General features: G+C 43.3%; 1 protein-coding gene across 1 annotated transcript in view; it reads left to right on the forward strand.

Annotated features, from left to right (window-relative positions):
- zgc:110045 (uncharacterized protein LOC664755 homolog) overlaps positions 1 to 18614 on the forward strand; it is a 65160-nt gene that overhangs the window by 8108 nt on the left and 38438 nt on the right. The window contains exon 3 of the mRNA XM_055162927.1: positions 10738 to 10827. Coding sequence (XP_055018902.1) covers positions 10738 to 10827 — 90 coding nt within the window. The remainder of the gene's footprint in view (positions 1 to 10737; positions 10828 to 18614) is intronic.

Below are 18614 nucleotides of genomic sequence, written 5' to 3' on the forward strand. Positions count from 1 at the left end.
GCAGCTTTAAGGATTCGTTCGCTCGGCAGGCGGGTACTTTTTTATTTAACCAGTTGCTGCTGTTTGGTCGTGACGTATGTAATGCACTAAATCCTGAAGGAAGAAGGACAATAACGTCTTTCCTCTTGATAAAATTCACCAAACATTCTCTTTGTTCCGGCTTTAAATCCTCGATCTCGTGAATCGTTGCCAACACAGAATGTCTGTCTTCATCTACATCCATCTCGACGCTTTGTTTACTGTTGTGTTGTTCCACAAAACGGACACACCACGAGTTTGACGTCATGACTTCACAGCTCACAGCTGATTGGCCGATACGAAGTCTACAACTTCCGCGGTTCTTACAAACCGTCTAGTGTTTTCTGTTTCCTGATCTAGTCGCTGGAGAGAAATGAAATTGAGCAGAGGCACTAGGTGGCACCAGCCTGGCTACCCAGACTATGCCCTGATAGGAGGATGGTCTGGGGCTGTTCTCCTTTTTTTTCTGTTCCCCCATCCTCATGTTATGCTGCAGTGTTTATTTTGATCTGCTGCTTGTCTCCTGATCTGGTCCATGTAGTCGTCCCCATGTCGTATTGTGTTGTATGTTTGTCATGTACGGACGAGGGGACAGGTCCAGTTTCGATTCCTTTGGATGAACATGTACGAAATTGACAAATAACGTCCATTATTCACAGTGTTGGGGAGTAACAGATTACATGTACCGGGGTTATGTAATCAGAGTACACATTATGAGTAGCTGTATTCAGTTACAGTTACTGTTTCAGTGAGTGGTAATTAGATTACAGTTACTTTGATAAAATAAATGGATTACACGGCGATATTTTCCTGTTTTCACATTTTGGGCTATATCCCTTTTTTTTTAAATTATTATTTTGGTAATTCCTCTCATTGTCAGGAAACCCAAACAGAAGGCAGCAACAGATCAGCTTGTAAACGTCTTGTTAACGTTGGTGGCATCAGTCACACAATGGACAAGGTCGAAGAGCCAGTAGAAAAGAGGCAGCAGCGCACGGGTGAAAACACATTTGTGTCCTCGAAATTCAGACATCACTTTGTATTTAAAGAAGAGAGGGACCGCGCTTCCTCCTGTGCACCTCTAAACCAACTACTTCCAGGACTAAAACAAAGTCTAAACCAAGACTAAACTAGGACTAAACCAAGACTAATCTAGGACTAAAACAAAGTCTAAACCACGACTAAACCAGTCCAGGACTAAACCAGAACTAAACTAGGACTATAACCAGGACTAAACCTGGACTAAAAGGCAGCAGAGACCTCAGCATTTCTCTATCAATAATATTTTTAATATGTTTAAGAAAAGTCTGGGCTTTTTATTTTCTTTTAGCAGACAAAACATTTTATGTTAAAATATTCTAGTTTATGTTTCTCTACAGTAAAACAAAAGTCTGTTCATGGAGACTTTGGCTCAACAGACAATCTGAAGAGAGCAGACAAGAATTTTCAGGATGTGGTTGGTACATTCATGTAGTTTTAAAAAACATGACAATATCAAGTAATCCAAAGTACTTCAGATTACATTACTCACTTTAAGTAATTGAATGGATTATGTTACAAACTACATTTTAGGGTCTGTGATCTGTAGGGGAATACATTTTAAATCTTCCTAACACTGATTATTCATTCATTCATCTATGACGTCTTGAACACAGGAGAATTACTCAAACATGCATGAGTCACTTTACGTACAACATGAAGTGGGTAAACGCTGAGGGGGAAACAGCTATAACGTTTAAAATCTCAAAAAACATGATTTTGTAGAATAGGTTTGCTTGACACACACAGTACAAGCCTATTTCATATTTTATTATTACTGCAGCGAATGAAGTCTTTAACCTTGAGTTCTCATTTTACCATTTGTGTTTTCGTTTTTGCTTTTGAATTTCAGACAAAGCACCAGTAAAAGGACTATTAAGAAGAATCATTAAAAGCCTGAGTTACAATGAAAACTGGAGAAATAATTGTTGGAAAGTCAGACGTGTTGCATTTTGCAGTTTTTGGCACAAACTAAAAGCAATTTTCTGTTCACTATTTGACAAAATCGCTAAAGTTCAAAATGCAAAAGCTAAGTCTCCCAACATCTTGCCCGTGTAAAAGTAAAAAAAAAGTTTGGGAAAAGATAGTGAATCAAATTTAACTTTGAATGTTCAATTACACAAAACTGACTCTTTTGAGCTTTTAGTCAAGTTGTTACCTCCACAAAAACAGACCTGGAGTTTTGTTTCATTCACACATGTTTGAGTAACTTTTTATTATTAGTCTGTCTACATCTCCGACTCCCGGTACTCAAGACAGTTACAGTGGATGTCCCAGAACATTCTAAGGGTCTGTTTACACGAGAACATTTGCGGGTAAAAACGACAAAATATTTTATCGGAAGTGTCTTTCGTTTAGACGTTGACGGCGTTTTTGGGGCTTAAAGGTTGTATGGAGGATTTTTTTTTTTATTTCAATTTGTCAGTGAAAGTTTAAAATACCATTACAGAGATGCAGCAGCTTTGTAATTATGATGACCAAAAAAAAAAAAGAATGAAAATCGATCAACTGTGGACGTGTTGAGGCCAGATAAACATCAGCCAATAGATAACCAGGCTACCTCATTTTCTATTGGCTGTTAGGTTGTCAGTCAAACTTCCTACGTTTCTAGTGTAACTGACTCGCCGGCGCGCGGGGATTATGTGGTTTATGGAGCGGTTCTTAGAGGCGTTTTCTAACTGTATCTTCCTCGCAATTCGCACAGTTTTTCGCGATGTCGGACGAGAATCTGCGACCGGTTCGCCGCAAAAGAAAGTCCGTTTTTGAGGTCGATGAAAGAAGAAGAGAAGGGGAAAAGGAGCAAAGCCAAACTGAGGTGATTCTTGGAGATTCCTTCCAGCGACGGCGCGAACGAAGCAGACGAAAGGTCTAAAAAATGACGCGTCGGTCGCTAAATTATTTCCAGACAGGTCACTTCAACAGTAATTCTGAACGCGCACTGGCTGTAAACGTGATTTCTAGAGTAAAGAGGCGGGAGGAGATGTTTCTACTGAGGAGCTGTGGAGGAGGAAGGTGGTGTCACGCAGGCACAACATCTGAAAAAGGACGGTCGCTGTATGTTTTTTCCCTTAAAAAATCCTCTATACAACCTTTAAAAACACAAAAGTCTGAGACCACCCTCCAGAGTGGAAAAGTTGAACACGCTCCGTCGTAGTGTTTCCGTCTACACTGCCCAAGACGCAAAACTCTGGTCAGATCTGCTCAGGTCACGTACACGTTTACATCACAAACAGACAGAACACAGAAACCCCAATCGAATTCCACACACTTTTGCGTTGCCGTATGCACTTTTGCGTGCATACGGCAATGCAAAAGTGTGTGGAATTCTCCTGAAAACTCTCGTCTAAACATGGAATAAAAAGTGAAGACGCAATGCCACTTTTGCGTCTCCTGTTCAGACCGTCATCATGTAAACGTAGCTTTAAAGTCGTGCAGCTTCCTCTAAACTCTGAGTTTCAGCTGCTTCAGAGGCTCTTAGTCCCAAGATCTGGAACAAAACTTTTTAAAGGAGCTTCGTTTCAGCTGCGATCTATTCATTTATTGATTTTAGTACTCTGTTTTGGAACGTTGTGTTTTTTATTTATTTAACCCTTAACATACTATTCGGGTTAAATTTGACTCGTTTTGACATTCAGCAGTAGTAAAAATACACTAAGCATCATTCTTTGATCCTGAAATTTGATGACTTTTCCTAAATTTTGCCAAAATACACAAAAATGAAAATATTTAAAAATGTTATACTTTTATATACCACTGCTTTGAATGCAACGGCGAGTTTGAAATAAGCATAATGGCTGCAGTGGATAAAACTGGTTATATTATAAATTCCAACAGTTCCAGAATATTCATGTCATTTTCAAATGCAGTAAATATCATCATCATATTGGCTTTTATGTTTTTATGTGTTTTGTAAAACAGGACATGATACTGTGTGATGGCAGATGTTTTTCTTCAAAAATGAGTGTTGTAAAACTTACAAAAATATGCTCTTCCTGCTCTCACAAAAATTATATTTATATATTACATATATGTATTCATGTTGGACAGTCTGTTTCTTTGGTATAGACACTTACTATAAGGGAATTCTTGGTCCGGGTCAAATTTGACCTGGAAAATACTGTGAAAGCTAAAGAAACGAACAGTATGTAAGAGTTAATGTTTATTTTAGGGTGACCAAACGTTCGCTTTTTATGCATCCTGTCCTGTGCATCTGAGGTTTTTTTTATTTTAAGTGTTGGAAATGTCTGGGTTTTCATTACCGTTCGTTGGGGCCATTAAATTAAGCGGCTCTCTGCTCTGCACTCAGAAGGAGCGAGCAGACACAAACAGTCGGTCAGTCTGCAACATGCCGAAGCACAAATACGCATTTAACAAATGACTTTTACAAGAAATTCCACGCTTTCCATTCCGGTCGGGACAAGTGGNTGGAACAAAACTTTTTAAAGGAGCTTCGTTTCAGCTGCGATCTATTCATTTATTGATTTAGTACTCTGTTTTGGAACGTTGTGTTTTATTTATTTAACATAGTATTCGGGTTAAATTTGACTCGTTTTGACATTCACAGTAGTAAAAATACACTAAGCATCATTCTTTGATCCTGAAATTTTGATGACTTTTCCTAAATTTTGCCAAAATACACAAAAATGAAAATATTTAAAAATGTTATACTTTTATATACCACTGCTTTGAATGCAACGGCGAGTTTGAAATAAGCATAATGGCTGCAGTGGATAAAACTGGTTATATTATAAATTCCAACAGTTCCAGAATATTCATGTCATTTTCAAATGCAGTAAATATCATCATCATATTGGCTTTTATGTTTTTATGTGTTTTGTAAAACAGGACATGATACTGTGTGATGGCAGATGTTTTTCTTCAAAAATGAGTGTTGTAAAACTTACAAAAATATGCTCTTCCTGCTCTCACAAAAATTATATTTATATATTACATATATGTATTCATGTTGGACAGTCTGTTTCTTTGGTATAGACACTTACTATAAGGGAATTCTTGGTCCGGGTCAAATTTGACCTGGAAAATACTGTGAAAGCTAAAGAAACGAACAGTATGTAAGGGTTAATGTTTATTTTAGGGTGACCAAACGTTCGTTTTTTATGCATCCTGTCCTGTGCATCTGAGTTTTTTTTATTTTAAGTGTTGGAAATGTCTGGGTTTTCATTACCGTTCGTTGGGGCCATTAAATTAAGCGGCTCTCTCTGCACTCAGAAGGAGCGAGCAGACACAAACAGTCGGTCAGTCTGCAACATGCCGAAGCGCAAATACGCATTTAACGATGACTTTTACAAGAAATTCCACGCTTTCCATTCCGGTCGGGACAAGTGGGAGGCCATGTGCACAGGTTGCGAGGTGAGAGTAGCTCAATGTCGAGGCCCCACCCCCCACCCCCGGTAAGGTGTCCGGGTTTTCACAAATGGAAATATGGTCACCCTAGTTTATTGTGATTTTTAGTCAAGCGTGAAGAATGAGTTAACCATTCTGCGCTGGAGCTCTGTCACACTTTATATGTAATTGTGTTTTCTACGTGTTTACTGTGTAGATTTATGGACAAATGAAATGTGAAATGTGGGACCAGCCTCTCAAATCTGCAAAACAAATTTACTTAAAGGTTGTATAGAGGATTTTCCAAGGAACGAGAAATCCAGCGACTGTTTGTCCTTTTTCAAATGTTGCGCATGCGTGAAACCACCTCCCCTCCCCCACAGCTCCTACGTAGAAACACCTCCTCCGCCTCCTCCTTACGCCAGAAACAGGTTTGTTTACAGCCGGTGCTGCACATGACTTGTAAACAACTAACTACAGTGTTGGTTAGGCAAGACGGAGAAGTGAGGAGCGGGGGAGGGGGTGTGTGCGGACATTTTGTGCGCGGACGAGAAGTGAGGAGCAGGGAGAAGAGCGGAACGGCAGCGGGGACAGGAGCAGAGAAGAGTGCGCGGAGATTCAGTGCAAATGAACTAGCTACAACACGCAGCAACAAGTGGACTCTTTTCTTTGCCTTGAAAATTACGTTTTCAGACACAGGATATCGCTTTCGTGTCCTGAAAAACGTTTGTCTAACTCTTGGAAATAAAGTACGTTTTCATAATAAGCAGAAGTTTCCTGTCCAGGAGTAATTTGTGGACCAGTGCTTCAGTCTTTAGACCCTTCGTCTGCTTCAGTCGCGCCATCGCTGGAATGAATCTTCAAGAATCACCTTAGTTTGGCTTCGCTGCTTTTCCCTTGTCTTCTTCTTTCAGCGACCTCAAAAACGGACTTTCTTTTGCGGCGAACTGCTCCTGGATTCTTGTCGCCATCGCAACAAACTTTGTGCGAACTGCGAGGAAGATATAGGTCAAAAAAAGCTGCTAAGAACTGTTGCGTTGGTGGAGTAAACAGCGTCTGTGCGTCTTGCGTCTGTGGACTGCGTGACAGTCGTACGTAAACCACGTACCGGCGGCGCAGGCAAGTCAGTTACACTAGAAAACGTAGGGAGTTTGATTGACAGCCTGTCAGCTCACAGATAACGAGGCAGTTGTCGTTATCTATTGGCAAATGTTTAGCCCCACCACGTCCAGAGTTGATGAATTTTTATTCTCTTTTTTTTGGTCATCATAATTACAAGGCGACTGCATCTATAATCTATCATTGACAATTTGAAACAAAAAAAATCCTCCATACAACCTTTAAGTGTATGAATAAAGTCGCCTAACCTAATCTAAAAGTGCACCTCCTGATAGTCGGCAACAAATTATTTATTTATTTCAAACAAAGACGGTGCACAGAAAACATTAAGAGAGAAAAGATGCTCGGTGCCAGATTTAGCTTTAAGCATCTTTCCATCTGCAGTCCTCGAGCAGATACAAAACACTTTAAAGAAATTATATACATTAAACCGACTCTGACAACAACATTTCATCAGTAACAGTGTCTCCTTAAGATACCCACAATCCAATTCATCATAAAACGCTTTATAATTAGATGCAGACATTATGCGGCACATTTATTTTGACCTCAAGAGCTTCTCGTAGAACAGAAAAGATTTACTCAAATACACAGAAAATCAGATAAATTGACTTTAAAGGTTGTACAAAGGAAAGAGAAACACAGCGATTGTTTGTCCTTTTTTAAACTCCTCCTCCACAGCTCCCTGAGTAGAAACGCCTCCTCCCGCTCCTCTCCGCCTCTCCCCCTCCTCTCGCCTCCTCCGCCTCGCCTCCTCCCCGCCTCCTCTCGCCTCCCCGCCTCCTCCCGCCTCTCCTCCGCCTCCTCTCGCCTCCTCTCGCCTCCTCCCGCCTCCTCCCGCCTCCTCTCGCCTCCCTCCCTCCTCCCGCCTCCTCTCTCGCCTCCTCCTCCCGCCTCCTCTCCGCCTCCTCCTCTCCGCCCTCGCCTCCTCTCCGCCTCCTCCTCGCCTCCTCTCTCCCTCGCCTCCTCCCGCCTCCTCTCGCCTCCTCTCGCCTCCCTCCGCCTCCTCTCGCCTCCTCTCCTCCTCTCTCCTCCTCCCGCCTCCTCTCCGCCTCCTCCGTCCTCGCCTCCTCCCGCCTCCTCGCCTCCTCTCCTCCGCGCTCTCTCCTCCCGCCTCCTCCGCCTCCTCCCGCCTCCTCCGCTCTCCCTCCTCCTCCCTCCTCCTCCCGCCCCCTCGCCTCCTCTCTCCGCCTCCTCCCGCCTCTCTCGCCTCCTCCCGCCTCCTCCCGCCTCCTCCCTCCTCCTCCCGCCTCCTCCCGCCTCCCCTCTCCTCCCGCCCTCCCGCCTCCTCCCTCCTCTCGCCTCCTCTCGCCTCCTCCCGCCTCCTCCGCCTCCTCCCGCCTCCTCCGCCTCCTCCCGCCTCCTCTCGCCTCCTCTCGCCTCCTCTCGCCTCCTCCGCCTCCTCTCGCCTCCTCTCGCCTCCTCCCGCCTCCTCTCCGCCTCCTCCCGCCTCCTCTCGCCTCCTCTCGCCTCCTCCCGCCTCCTCCTTACTCTAGAAATCATGCTTTTTTTACAGAATCGCTCAATGAATTTCTCTTGAAGTTTCCTGTCCAGAAGTAATTTAGTGACCAACGTCTTGGCCGTCTTGGTCTCTTTGCAGTGGAAGGTGTTTCTTGGTGAACTGGTGCCTTTCACTTTGGCGTTGACTTTTTAAATTCGTAATAAGGTTGAGCGAGGGATCGGGATTTTGCTTTGATGGCGCTCCATGTACAAAATGTTTGCTGCAGATTCGGGATGATTTCTTATCCCGGTTGTACACTGTGCGATATTTTCGGTCGTGTCACTCAGCCCCAGTTTAAACTGTACGACCAAATCGCAGGGTTTAAAAGTTCACAGCTCATGAATCATGTTCTCACACTGAACGAACCGACACTCGGATGCGACCTGCCTGTGCACACTGTATGTTCACATAACGACCGGAGTTGCTGTTCCAGAAGAAGAAAATCACGGAATTAGAAAACCACAGACACAATGATCCAGGCAAAAAACAGACGCGCTGCCTTGGCAATTTGTGCCATTCTCTGCACAGACAAACCCAAAAAGAAGAGGTGACGAATCTGGTCAAAGAAATGGCTGGGAAAACGAGGGCAGGCGTGGGCAGGCGTGGGCAGACGTGGGCAGACGTGGGCAGTGCAGGTTGTCAGTTCTTCAGAAGGAACTGGAGATAAGCAGCATCAAGTTTTTCACCAAACGTTGTGTTCTGTGTTGCTGGATCAGCTGCGTCTCCATGTCCTGTGTCCAAAACAGTCACCGACGCCATCGTCCTCCACAACCTCATATCCTGCTTCCGCTTCTGTGTCCGCACATGCTCAGTCTGACAGATTCTGGCTCGTGGAACGACTTCAACAGAGCGAAATCCTCACGAGAGGCGACTGGATTTAAAACAAGTCTGATTTTCTTGCGACCTACGAATGCCGATCTGGAGCTGGTCGTGAGGTATAGATTTTATTTACCCCATGTTAACTACACGAAGCACGACACACGATGAAGCCAAAACTCGGCCTGATCCCCAAAACAGTCGCACGAGTGAAAAATCGGCTCAAAAAGGGTCAAAAATCGCACAGTGTACGCCTGACTTTAGGCAGTCAAATGTTTCCTTTTTGGTTCTTCCTGTGGATCAATCCTGCCCATCACCTTCACCTTTCACTATTTTTCAATTCCGTTGGGAAGAGAAACAGTTTGAACGGAGGTTTGAGTCACACACATCTGATTCACTTTTGCATTTATGGATTTCACAAACTTCCAAAGCCCGTTTTCCGCTGTTAGGATCCAACAACCACACAACTACGATGTCCGAATCCCAAAACTAAAATATGACAATATCAGAACCAGAAACAAAAGTGATATGGTTCAAAAGACTTGAAAAGATCGACTTTGACAATAGACACATCCCACTGGGAAAACAAACACGGTGGTTTGATGCTCACTTTTTTGGAAAATCCTTCCCAGTGTGGATTGCGCGATGACCGGAAGTCCGAGACTCTTGATGCGTCTACAGAGCCTGTCCATTCAGTCACACGACCAGACTGGTGTGGGCAGGACTGACCTGAAGTCAAACTGCTCCTGTGCCGCTGTAAACGTCAGACTCTCTGTGGTGTCGCTGCACTAATCATCACATCTTGGTTAAATAAAGCACAAAAAACGGGACATGGGAGTTTGAGCAGCTCCTCGGCAGCTGGACTAGACGACGTTAGACTCGGCGTTTAAAGGTGACCCAGTGGTTAATAGAAACGCCGTGATTATTTGGTATTTTCAGTGTTGGGGAGTAACAGATTACATGTACCAGAGTTATGTAATCAGAGTACAAATGATGAGTAACTGTATTCAGTTACAGTTACTGTTTCAGTGAGTGGTAATTGGATTACAGTTACTTTGTTGAAATAAGTGGATTACACAGAGGGATTTTAACTGTTTTCACATTTGGGGCTAGATCCCCCCCTTTTTTTTTTTTTTTTTTCAGTAATTCCACTCATTGCTGAAAACTTAACCAGGTCTAAACTAGATCTAAACCAGGTCTAAACCAGGACTAAACCAGGACTAAAACCAGGTCTAAACTAGAGCTAAACTAGATCTAAACCAGGTCTAAACCAGTACTAAACCAGGTCTAAATCAGGATTAAAACAGGACTAAACCAGGTCTAAAACCAGGCCTAAACCAGATCTAAACCAGGACTAAACAAGGACTAAACCAGGTCTAAACCAGGCTAAACCAGGTCTAAACCAGGTCTAAACCAGGACTTAAAACAGGACTAAACCAGGTCTAAAACCAGGTCTAATCTAGATCTAAACCAGGACTAAACAAAGACTGGACTAAAACAGAACTGCACAGACGTGTCTCTTCTTCTTCTATCAATAATATTTATTATTATTTGGTTCAGTAAAGTCTGGACTTTTTATTTTCTTTTATCAGACAAAACTTCTTATGTGAAGATTTCCTCGTCTTTGCTTCTCTACAGCAAATCAAGTAATCCAAAGTATTCAGATTACATTACTCACTTCAAGTAATTTAATGCATTCCGTTACAAACTACATTTTGGTGTGTGTAATCTGTAATCTGTAGGGGATTACATTTTAAAAGTCACCTTCCCGACACTGGGTATTTTACAGTATATGAACAATTAAACAGTGATGAGATCTTTTTCCCAGTCGTCCAGCCTTAAAGTAAAGTTGATATCGTAATAATCGTGACAGATTTTTGTGTTTTTTTTTTTCTTCACAGTCTCCTCCAAAAGGTGCCACCATCCCGTACAGGCCCAAAGCGATGTCCGCCGGAGCGCACGCCGTGCTCGCCCCGCAGCACGCCGCTCAGGTGAGTAGAAACAGAGAAATCTCACCAAACTTGGAAATGGTTAAATTGCCTCTAGTGAACTTACAGTGGGACGAGTAAACACTACACGCCGCACAAATACAAACAACACAACACAAACGCAAATGCCACAACACATTAAAAAGCCACAACACCAAAAAAAGCCACAACGGAAGTGACCGCGAGACTCTATTTTCCGACGGACCGATCAAGCGGCAAGTGAAGAAGAAGAACTACAATGTGAAACGAATAATGATAAAACAGTTAATTACTTTTATTTACGTTTCCAACTTCTCCGTTCCTTTACTTTTCACGTTGTAGTTCTTCTTCTTCACTTGCCGCTTGATCGGTCCGTCGGAAAATAGAGTCTCTCGGTCACTTCCGTTGTGGCTTTTTTTGGTGTGTTGTGGCTTTTTTTGGTGCGTTGTGGCTTTTTAATGTGTTGTGGCTTTTTAATGTGTTGTGGCTTTTGCGTTTGTGTTGTGTCGTTTGTATTTGTTGCGGCGTTTGCATTAAAATAGAGTCCCGCGGTCATTTCCTTTGTGGCTTTTTTTGGTGTGTTGTGGCTTTTCGTTGTGTTGTCGCATTTGTATTTGCTGCGGCGTTTGCGTTTGTTGTGACCCTCTCGGCTTCCGTAAAACACCAACGATATCCACATTCAATTAGACCTCGGTCGGAAGTGCCGCGCTGCAGGTTTACGGAACCTCCGGTTAACATCAAATCTTCAACCAAACATGACTTTACAGCAGAACTGATCAAACTTTTAGGGCTAAATTTGAAATGTTAACTCTTTCCACTCACCTTATGGTTTGGGATTATAGTTTTTTAACATTTAAAATCCTGTCAGTGCATTTATTGTAGCCTTTTTTAAACAAAAGGCGCAGACGTTCAGAAATAATCAGAATAGTCTAATGAGAATTTAACAGAACGATGTAGTTGCATGAAAGAGATACTAAAATAACATGATTTTTCTAAAACTTACATTGAGTTTACATAATCCCATGACTTTTCCAGGATTTCCATGACCGTGGGAACCCTGGATCACGTCTCCCTGAACTCGAAGAGAAGTGAATCTCAGCCTAAATCGGGCAAATTCTCCTATAATGGAGTGTAATTTCAGATGGAGGGCAGGAAATCCGTGTGTCATTCGTTCCTTTGTTTTTCAATATAAAATCAAAAATAAGAAAACATAAAAACGACAATTTACTTCATTATTTGTCTCCAAAAACAAAATGAAAAAACAGATAACGATGCATTTTTTCAGTTTTAGATTTTGTGTTTAAATGAAAAATGAAAAAAAAAAAAGATAACAAGTTTACGTGACTTAAACTGCGATGCCGGACTGAACCAGGACTGAACCAGGACTGAACCAGGACCGAACCAGGACTGAACCAGGACTGAACCAGGACTGAACCAGGACTGAACCAGGACTGAACCAGATTGGAGCCAGACCGGAAATGACATCAGGACTTAGACCTGGACAAGACCAAGACTGAGCCCAGAACTGAGACCAGGACTGAGATCAGGACCAGACCAGAACTGAGACCGGGACTGAGACCGGGACCAGACCAAGACTGAGACCAGGACTGAGACCAGGACTGAGATCGGGACCAGACCAGGACCATGCTATGATTGAAACTGGGACTAGACCGAAACCAGACAAGGACCAGACTGATACCAAACCGGAATCCGTGTATCATTCGTTCATTCGTTTTTCAATATAAAACCAAAAATAAGAAAACGAAAAAACAACAGTTTTCTTCGTTATTTGTCTCCAAAACCAAAATGAAAAAACGGATAACGATTCGTTTTTTCAGTTTTCGATTTTGTGTTTAAATGAAGAATGGAAAAAACGGATAACGGCCGTTTCCCGTTTACGTGACTTCCGTGACTGCGATGCCGGACTTTTGCACCGCATACGGACGCAACCGGGACTGATCCAGGTCCGAGACCAGAGCGGGACTGAGACCGGGACCAGACCGGGACCAGAGCGGGACTGAGACCGGGACTGAGACCGGGACCAGACCGGGACCAGACCGGACTCCGAGCTTTGACTCCGAGCCTCCACGGGGTCCGAGCCTCAGCTTCGAGCTCCGGCCCTGCCGTGGGCTCTGAGCCTCCGGTCTGGTCCCGGTCTGGTCCCAGTCTCACCGCATACGGACTGAATCAGGATGGATCCAGGTCCGAGACCAGACAGAGCTGCTCTGGTCCTCCGCGCTCAAGAACCGCGGCTGGTTCCGAGGTGGAGCAAAGCCTCCGACTGACGCTTTCACCCCAACGAAAACGAACCGAACTAAGAGCTTTTGGTTCAGATGGACCAGGTCCGGGACCAGACCGGGACCAGAGCGCTACTGAGACTCAGTCCCGGTCTCGGTCCCGCTCTGGTCCCGGTCTGGTCCCGGTCTCAGTCCCGCTCTGGTCTCGGTCTGGTCCCGGTTCAGTCCGTATGCGGTGCAAAAGTCCGGCATCGCAGTCACGGCAGTCACGTAAACGGGAAACGGCCGTTATCCGTTTTTTCCATTCTTCATTTAAACACAAAATTGAAAACTGAAAAAACAAATCGTTATCCGTTTTTTCATTTTGGTTTTGGAGACAAATAACGAAGAAAACTGTTGTTTTTTCGTTTTCTTATTTTTGGTTTTATATTGAAAAACGAATGAACGAATGATACACGGATTAACCGGGACTAAAGACCGGTACCAGACTAGGACTAAAGACCGGGACCAGACCAAGACTGAGTCCAGGACTGAGCCCGGGCCTGAGACCAGGACCAGACCAGAACTGAGACCAGACTGAGACCAGGACTGAGGTCGGGACCAGACCAGGACTAGACTGGTACCAGACCGGGACTGAAAATGGTTTAGTCCTGGTTCAGTCCAGCAAACGAATCTTTATCCGTTTTTTCATTTTGGTTTGGAGAAAACTGTTGTTTTTTCATTTTAAATTTTTTTTATTTTATTTTGAAAAACAAATGAACGAACGATACACAGATTACAGGAGCCTTTCTGTGGGAAAATTCTAGTTTTTGACAGAAATCTTTAAACTTCCGATCTCCAAATGTTGAACCTTCTCATTATTATTTGTAATTACTGTCATATTAATCTTCGCTCAAAGTCATTTCATCTCACAAAAATCACCGAAACTAACTCAAACTGAAACTATGATGAAAAAAAATCTTGACTGAACTTTACTTTATTTGTAAGCTGATAATGTTTGCGGCCGGCCTCCCCACAGCTGTTTGTGTTATTGGATTTGCGGTTGAAAAGGCGGAGGAGAGCTGATGACATTTGGAGCGGTTGAGATCGGTGCATGGGAGATGAGAGATGAGCCCAGGGTCTGAGGCTGAGGAGGCGGAGGGAGGAGGGAGGAGGGGGGGAACCACACCAGAGACGACTGATAAGACCACAGCCAATCCAAACACGTGTTTACATCTGCCGCTCGCTCTGCGCTTAAAACACTGTCTTTGAGAACAAGGAAAAGGTCAACTGGGTTCAGAAAAAGCGAACAGTGCAGTCGATGTAAATGTAAACGCTTTGTCACCATGAATTACAGAGAAACATAGAGTCTGTCATCGGTTTAAACTAGTGTTGTTTCGGTACTATTTTTTAGGGATCTGGTCTGACATTTAGCCTTGTTATACTCGCCGATACCGACATCAGTCTGCCCAAGTGAAAGGGTTGAACTCATAATCCGTGTATCATTCGTTCATTCATTTTTCAATATAAAACCAAAAATAAGAAAATGAAAAAACAACAGTTTTCTTTGTTATTTCTCTCCAAAACCAAAATTTAAAAAAACAGATAACGATTCGTTTTTTCAGTTTTCGATTTTGTGTTTAAATGAAGAATGAAAAAAACGGATAACGACCGTTTCCCGTTTATGTGACTTCAGTGACTGCGATGCTGGACTTTTGCACTGCATACAGACTGAACCAGGACTAATCCAGGTCCGAGACCAGAGCAGGACCAGATCGGAACTGAGACCGAGACCAGCGGTCCGAGTGGTTCCGTGTCATCGTCTGCGCGCTGGTTCCATGAGGGGAAAGTGAGAATGTTCTGTGGACTACAGGTCCGGACGGGCTGATCCAGTCCTCCACATTCAAGAACCACGGCTGGTTCCGAGGTGGTGCAAGGCATCAAACTGACACTTTCACACCAACAAAAACGAACCGAACTAAGAGCTTTTGGTTCAAATGGACCAGGTCCAGGATCAGACTGGGAATAGAGCGCTACTGAGACCGAGACAAGACCAGGACCAGACCGGAGGCTCAGAGCCCACAGCAGGGCCGGAGCTTGAAGCTGAGGCTCGGACCCCGCGGAGCCTCGGAGTCAAAGCTCGGAGTCCACCCTGGTCCCACCCTGGTCCCGCTCTGGTCCCGGTCTGTCCCGGTCTGTCCCGGTCTCAGTCCCGCTCTGGTCCCGGTCTGGTCTCGGACCTGGATCAGTCCTGGTTCAGTCTGTATGCGGTGCAAATGTTCGGCATCGCAGTCACGGACGTCACGTTAAACGGGAAACAGTCGTTATCCGTTTTTTCCATTCTTCATTTAAACACAAAATCGAAAACTGAAAAAACGAATCGTTATCTGTTTTTTCATTTTGGTTTTGGAAACAAATAGTGAAGAAAACTGTTTTTTCGTTTTCTTATTTTTGGTTTCATATTGAAAAACGAAATGAACGAATGATACACGGTTTACTCATGACTCCAGATTCGCCTTTAGCCGAGGTACGTCCGATGACTCTGGGACGATGTGCGGTAGTGTCTTTTCTCCAAGCCTGGTTCATCCGTCGGTTTCATTTTGTGGAAACCGTGTGACCTCGCAGCATTAGGATTCGTTCGCTCGACAGTAGGCGGGTACTTTTTAATTTACCGTATTTTCCGGGCCATCAGACGCACTCTTAATCCTCCAACCGCATCAAAAAATGACCGTACACGAATCCAGTCGGGTGTCCCAGTACGACTTCAGTAAATTACAAAGCCACAAACACACACGGAGCAGACAGCGACCGCACAGCGAAACACACCCACAGACACACTCATCACTCCACGCCGACGAGGAACGGAACAGAGGAACGAACCGAAAAAGCGATGAGCGCGACGTGCCGCTTCTAGACACGACTGAACAACTGAGTCACTGCGAACACGCCGACAATCCGTTGGTCCCAGACACACCCTCCCTACACGCCACAACTGAACAAAGCCCAGAGTCACCGTGAACGAACAAACAAACAAAACCACTCACCCATCACACTGTTGGGTTTCCTTTAAAGTCCCACGCCGTTTATTTGTGGAAAAAGTTTAAAAAATAGACCATTTAATGACAGTGTGTCTTATAATCCAGAGCGACTAATAGTGCGGAAAATACAGTATGTAACGCTCCAAATCCCGTAGGAAGAAGGACAATAACGTCTTTCCCCTTGATAAAATTCACCAAACATTCTCTTTGTTTTGGCTTTAAATCCTCGATCTCGGGAATCGTCGCCAACACAGAATGTCTGTCTTCGTCTACGTCCATCTCGACGTTTTGTTTACTGTTGTGTTGTTCCACAAAATGGACCCAGACAAACGCCACGAGTTTGACGTCATGACTTCACAGCTCTTCTCTGATTGGTCGGTGTGCGTCTACAACTTCCAGGGTTCTTACAAACCGTCTAGTGCAGGCATGTCCAAACTATGTCCCGTGGGCTAAATGCGGCCCTCAGACAAATTTTTCGTGGCCCTCAGGCTTTCCAGGTGAATTGGCCCAAATGACCTTGCATGAATTAAAAATAAACTTTTTACTGCAAGTTTTTTTTAAAAATCTACCTTTTATAAAGCAAATATTCAATATTTAGTGTGGGTTTTAAGGATCTTAGCATAAATAAAGACTGATGGATCATTCTAATCCAGGAGTGTCAAACTCATTTTGTTCTGGGGGTCGTGTCCAACCGACTTTGATCTCAGAGTGTCCGGATCAGAAAACTCATGTCATATAAACCCCAAAAATAACAATATTTGTGCAGAGAAACACAAATCTATTACAGAAATCTTTTTTAATTGATGAACTCTTTCTTTTACAAAATATTATATTATTATGAACAACCTGAAACTTTAAGAAAAATTCCATTTCAACACAATGTTTAACATGAACTTGTCTGTAAACAGGAATAAGTAAATTTTTGTTGTAAAATCCTGCACTCGGCTCCACTTTTCTCATGTTGGACATTTTTCTGATGAGGGTGTCACGGTCAACAGTCAAAACGATCGTCCTTTAAGAGCGTTTGGAAAGAGACAAGTCTTCATTTGTGCTGCTCTGGTGGGAGGGGCCACGTACAGAGACGCTGGAGACGCTGCTAATGCTCAGCGCCGCAGAAAATTAACAATATTTAAATCAAAAATATAATTAAAATATTTTAGTAGAAATAAGCCGAGGGCCAGATTAAAGGTCTTGGAGGGCCGCATCCAGCCCCCGGGCCTTATGTTTGACACCTGTGTTAAACATGCACATATTTCAAATATTCATTGTACTGAGCTCCAGTCTGTGGCCCTCTCTGCCTCTGCTTCATCTGTGTTTAGATTTGTGGTTTAGATGAATAAAGTTTGGACACCCCTGGTCTAGTGAGTTCTGATTCCAGACATAGACACTGGAGAGAAATGAAACTGAGGCTTGGCTGCTTTTCTCCCACGGGCACATGCCAAAGCAAACGCACACACGGAGCGCGGTCTGTGTGTCACGTGATCTCTTTGACCAATCAGAGCGAGAGGAGGCAAGGCAAGTTTATTTGTACAGCACAATTCGTACACAAAGTAATTCAAAGTGCTTTACAGAATAAGAAATACATTAAAATCATAATAAAAACAAATCAAAACATAAATAATCATGAAGATTAAAATTAAAAAAGAGAGACATAAATTGGAGAGAAGAGTGCGGAATGAAAACCTTTCAGTTATTTGCACAGTTAAACAGAAATGTTTAGAGTCTGGATTTAAACAGCGTCACAGAAGAGTCTGTCTCACATGTTCAGACTGTTCCAGGTTTTAGCTGCATGAACCTGAAACTCTGACTCCCCTTGTTTAGTCGTGACTCTGGCCACAGCAGGAGTTGGTCCCTGAGCTCCTCAGAGTGTGAGATGTTCATATGACACTAACATGTCACAGATGGACTTTGGAGCAGAGCGAACGGTTATAAAGCGTTTTTTAAGACAACTGAAGGATTTTGAGCTGAGAAAAAGTTTATGATATAAAAATAGGTAAAAATCGCCACGAAATCCTGACATTTTTGAAAGTTGTAGGTCCCTGTCAGACGAACATGAGCAGTTTGTGATCACATACACTCTTACATACAAATCCACCAGTGAGTGTCAATACAAACAGCAACATCCTCCAGTTATTTTAATAGGTAGTTTTTTGTTTTTTTTTACAGTACACAGGGTTTCCCACTTTTTTTTCACGGATAAAATTTCAAAACTTTTCCATGACTTTTTCATGACCTAAAGTGAATTTTCTATGACTTTACGGCACCAACATGTGTAGAATTGATCAGACTTTTAGGCCTAAATATGAAATGTTAAATCTTTCCACTCAATTTATGGTTTGGGATTATAGTTTTTGAACATTCAGAATCCTGTCAGTGCATTTATTTATTGTCGTCTCTTTTAAACAAAAGGCGCAGACGTTCAGAAATAATCAGAATAGCCTCATGAGAACTTAACAGAACACTGGAGTTCAATGAAATTCCATGACTTTCCAGGATTTCAGGATTTCCATGACTGTGGGAACCCTGTAGATTTTAAGAACTAAATGAGTTAAATGTA

The sequence above is a fragment of the Boleophthalmus pectinirostris genome, unplaced genomic scaffold, assembly GCF_026225935.1.
Source record: "Boleophthalmus pectinirostris isolate CB_2022bp ecotype Guang Dong unplaced genomic scaffold, ASM2622593v1 HiC_scaffold_5, whole genome shotgun sequence".
In the NCBI taxonomy this organism is placed as follows: domain Eukaryota; kingdom Metazoa; phylum Chordata; class Actinopteri; order Gobiiformes; family Gobiidae; genus Boleophthalmus; species Boleophthalmus pectinirostris.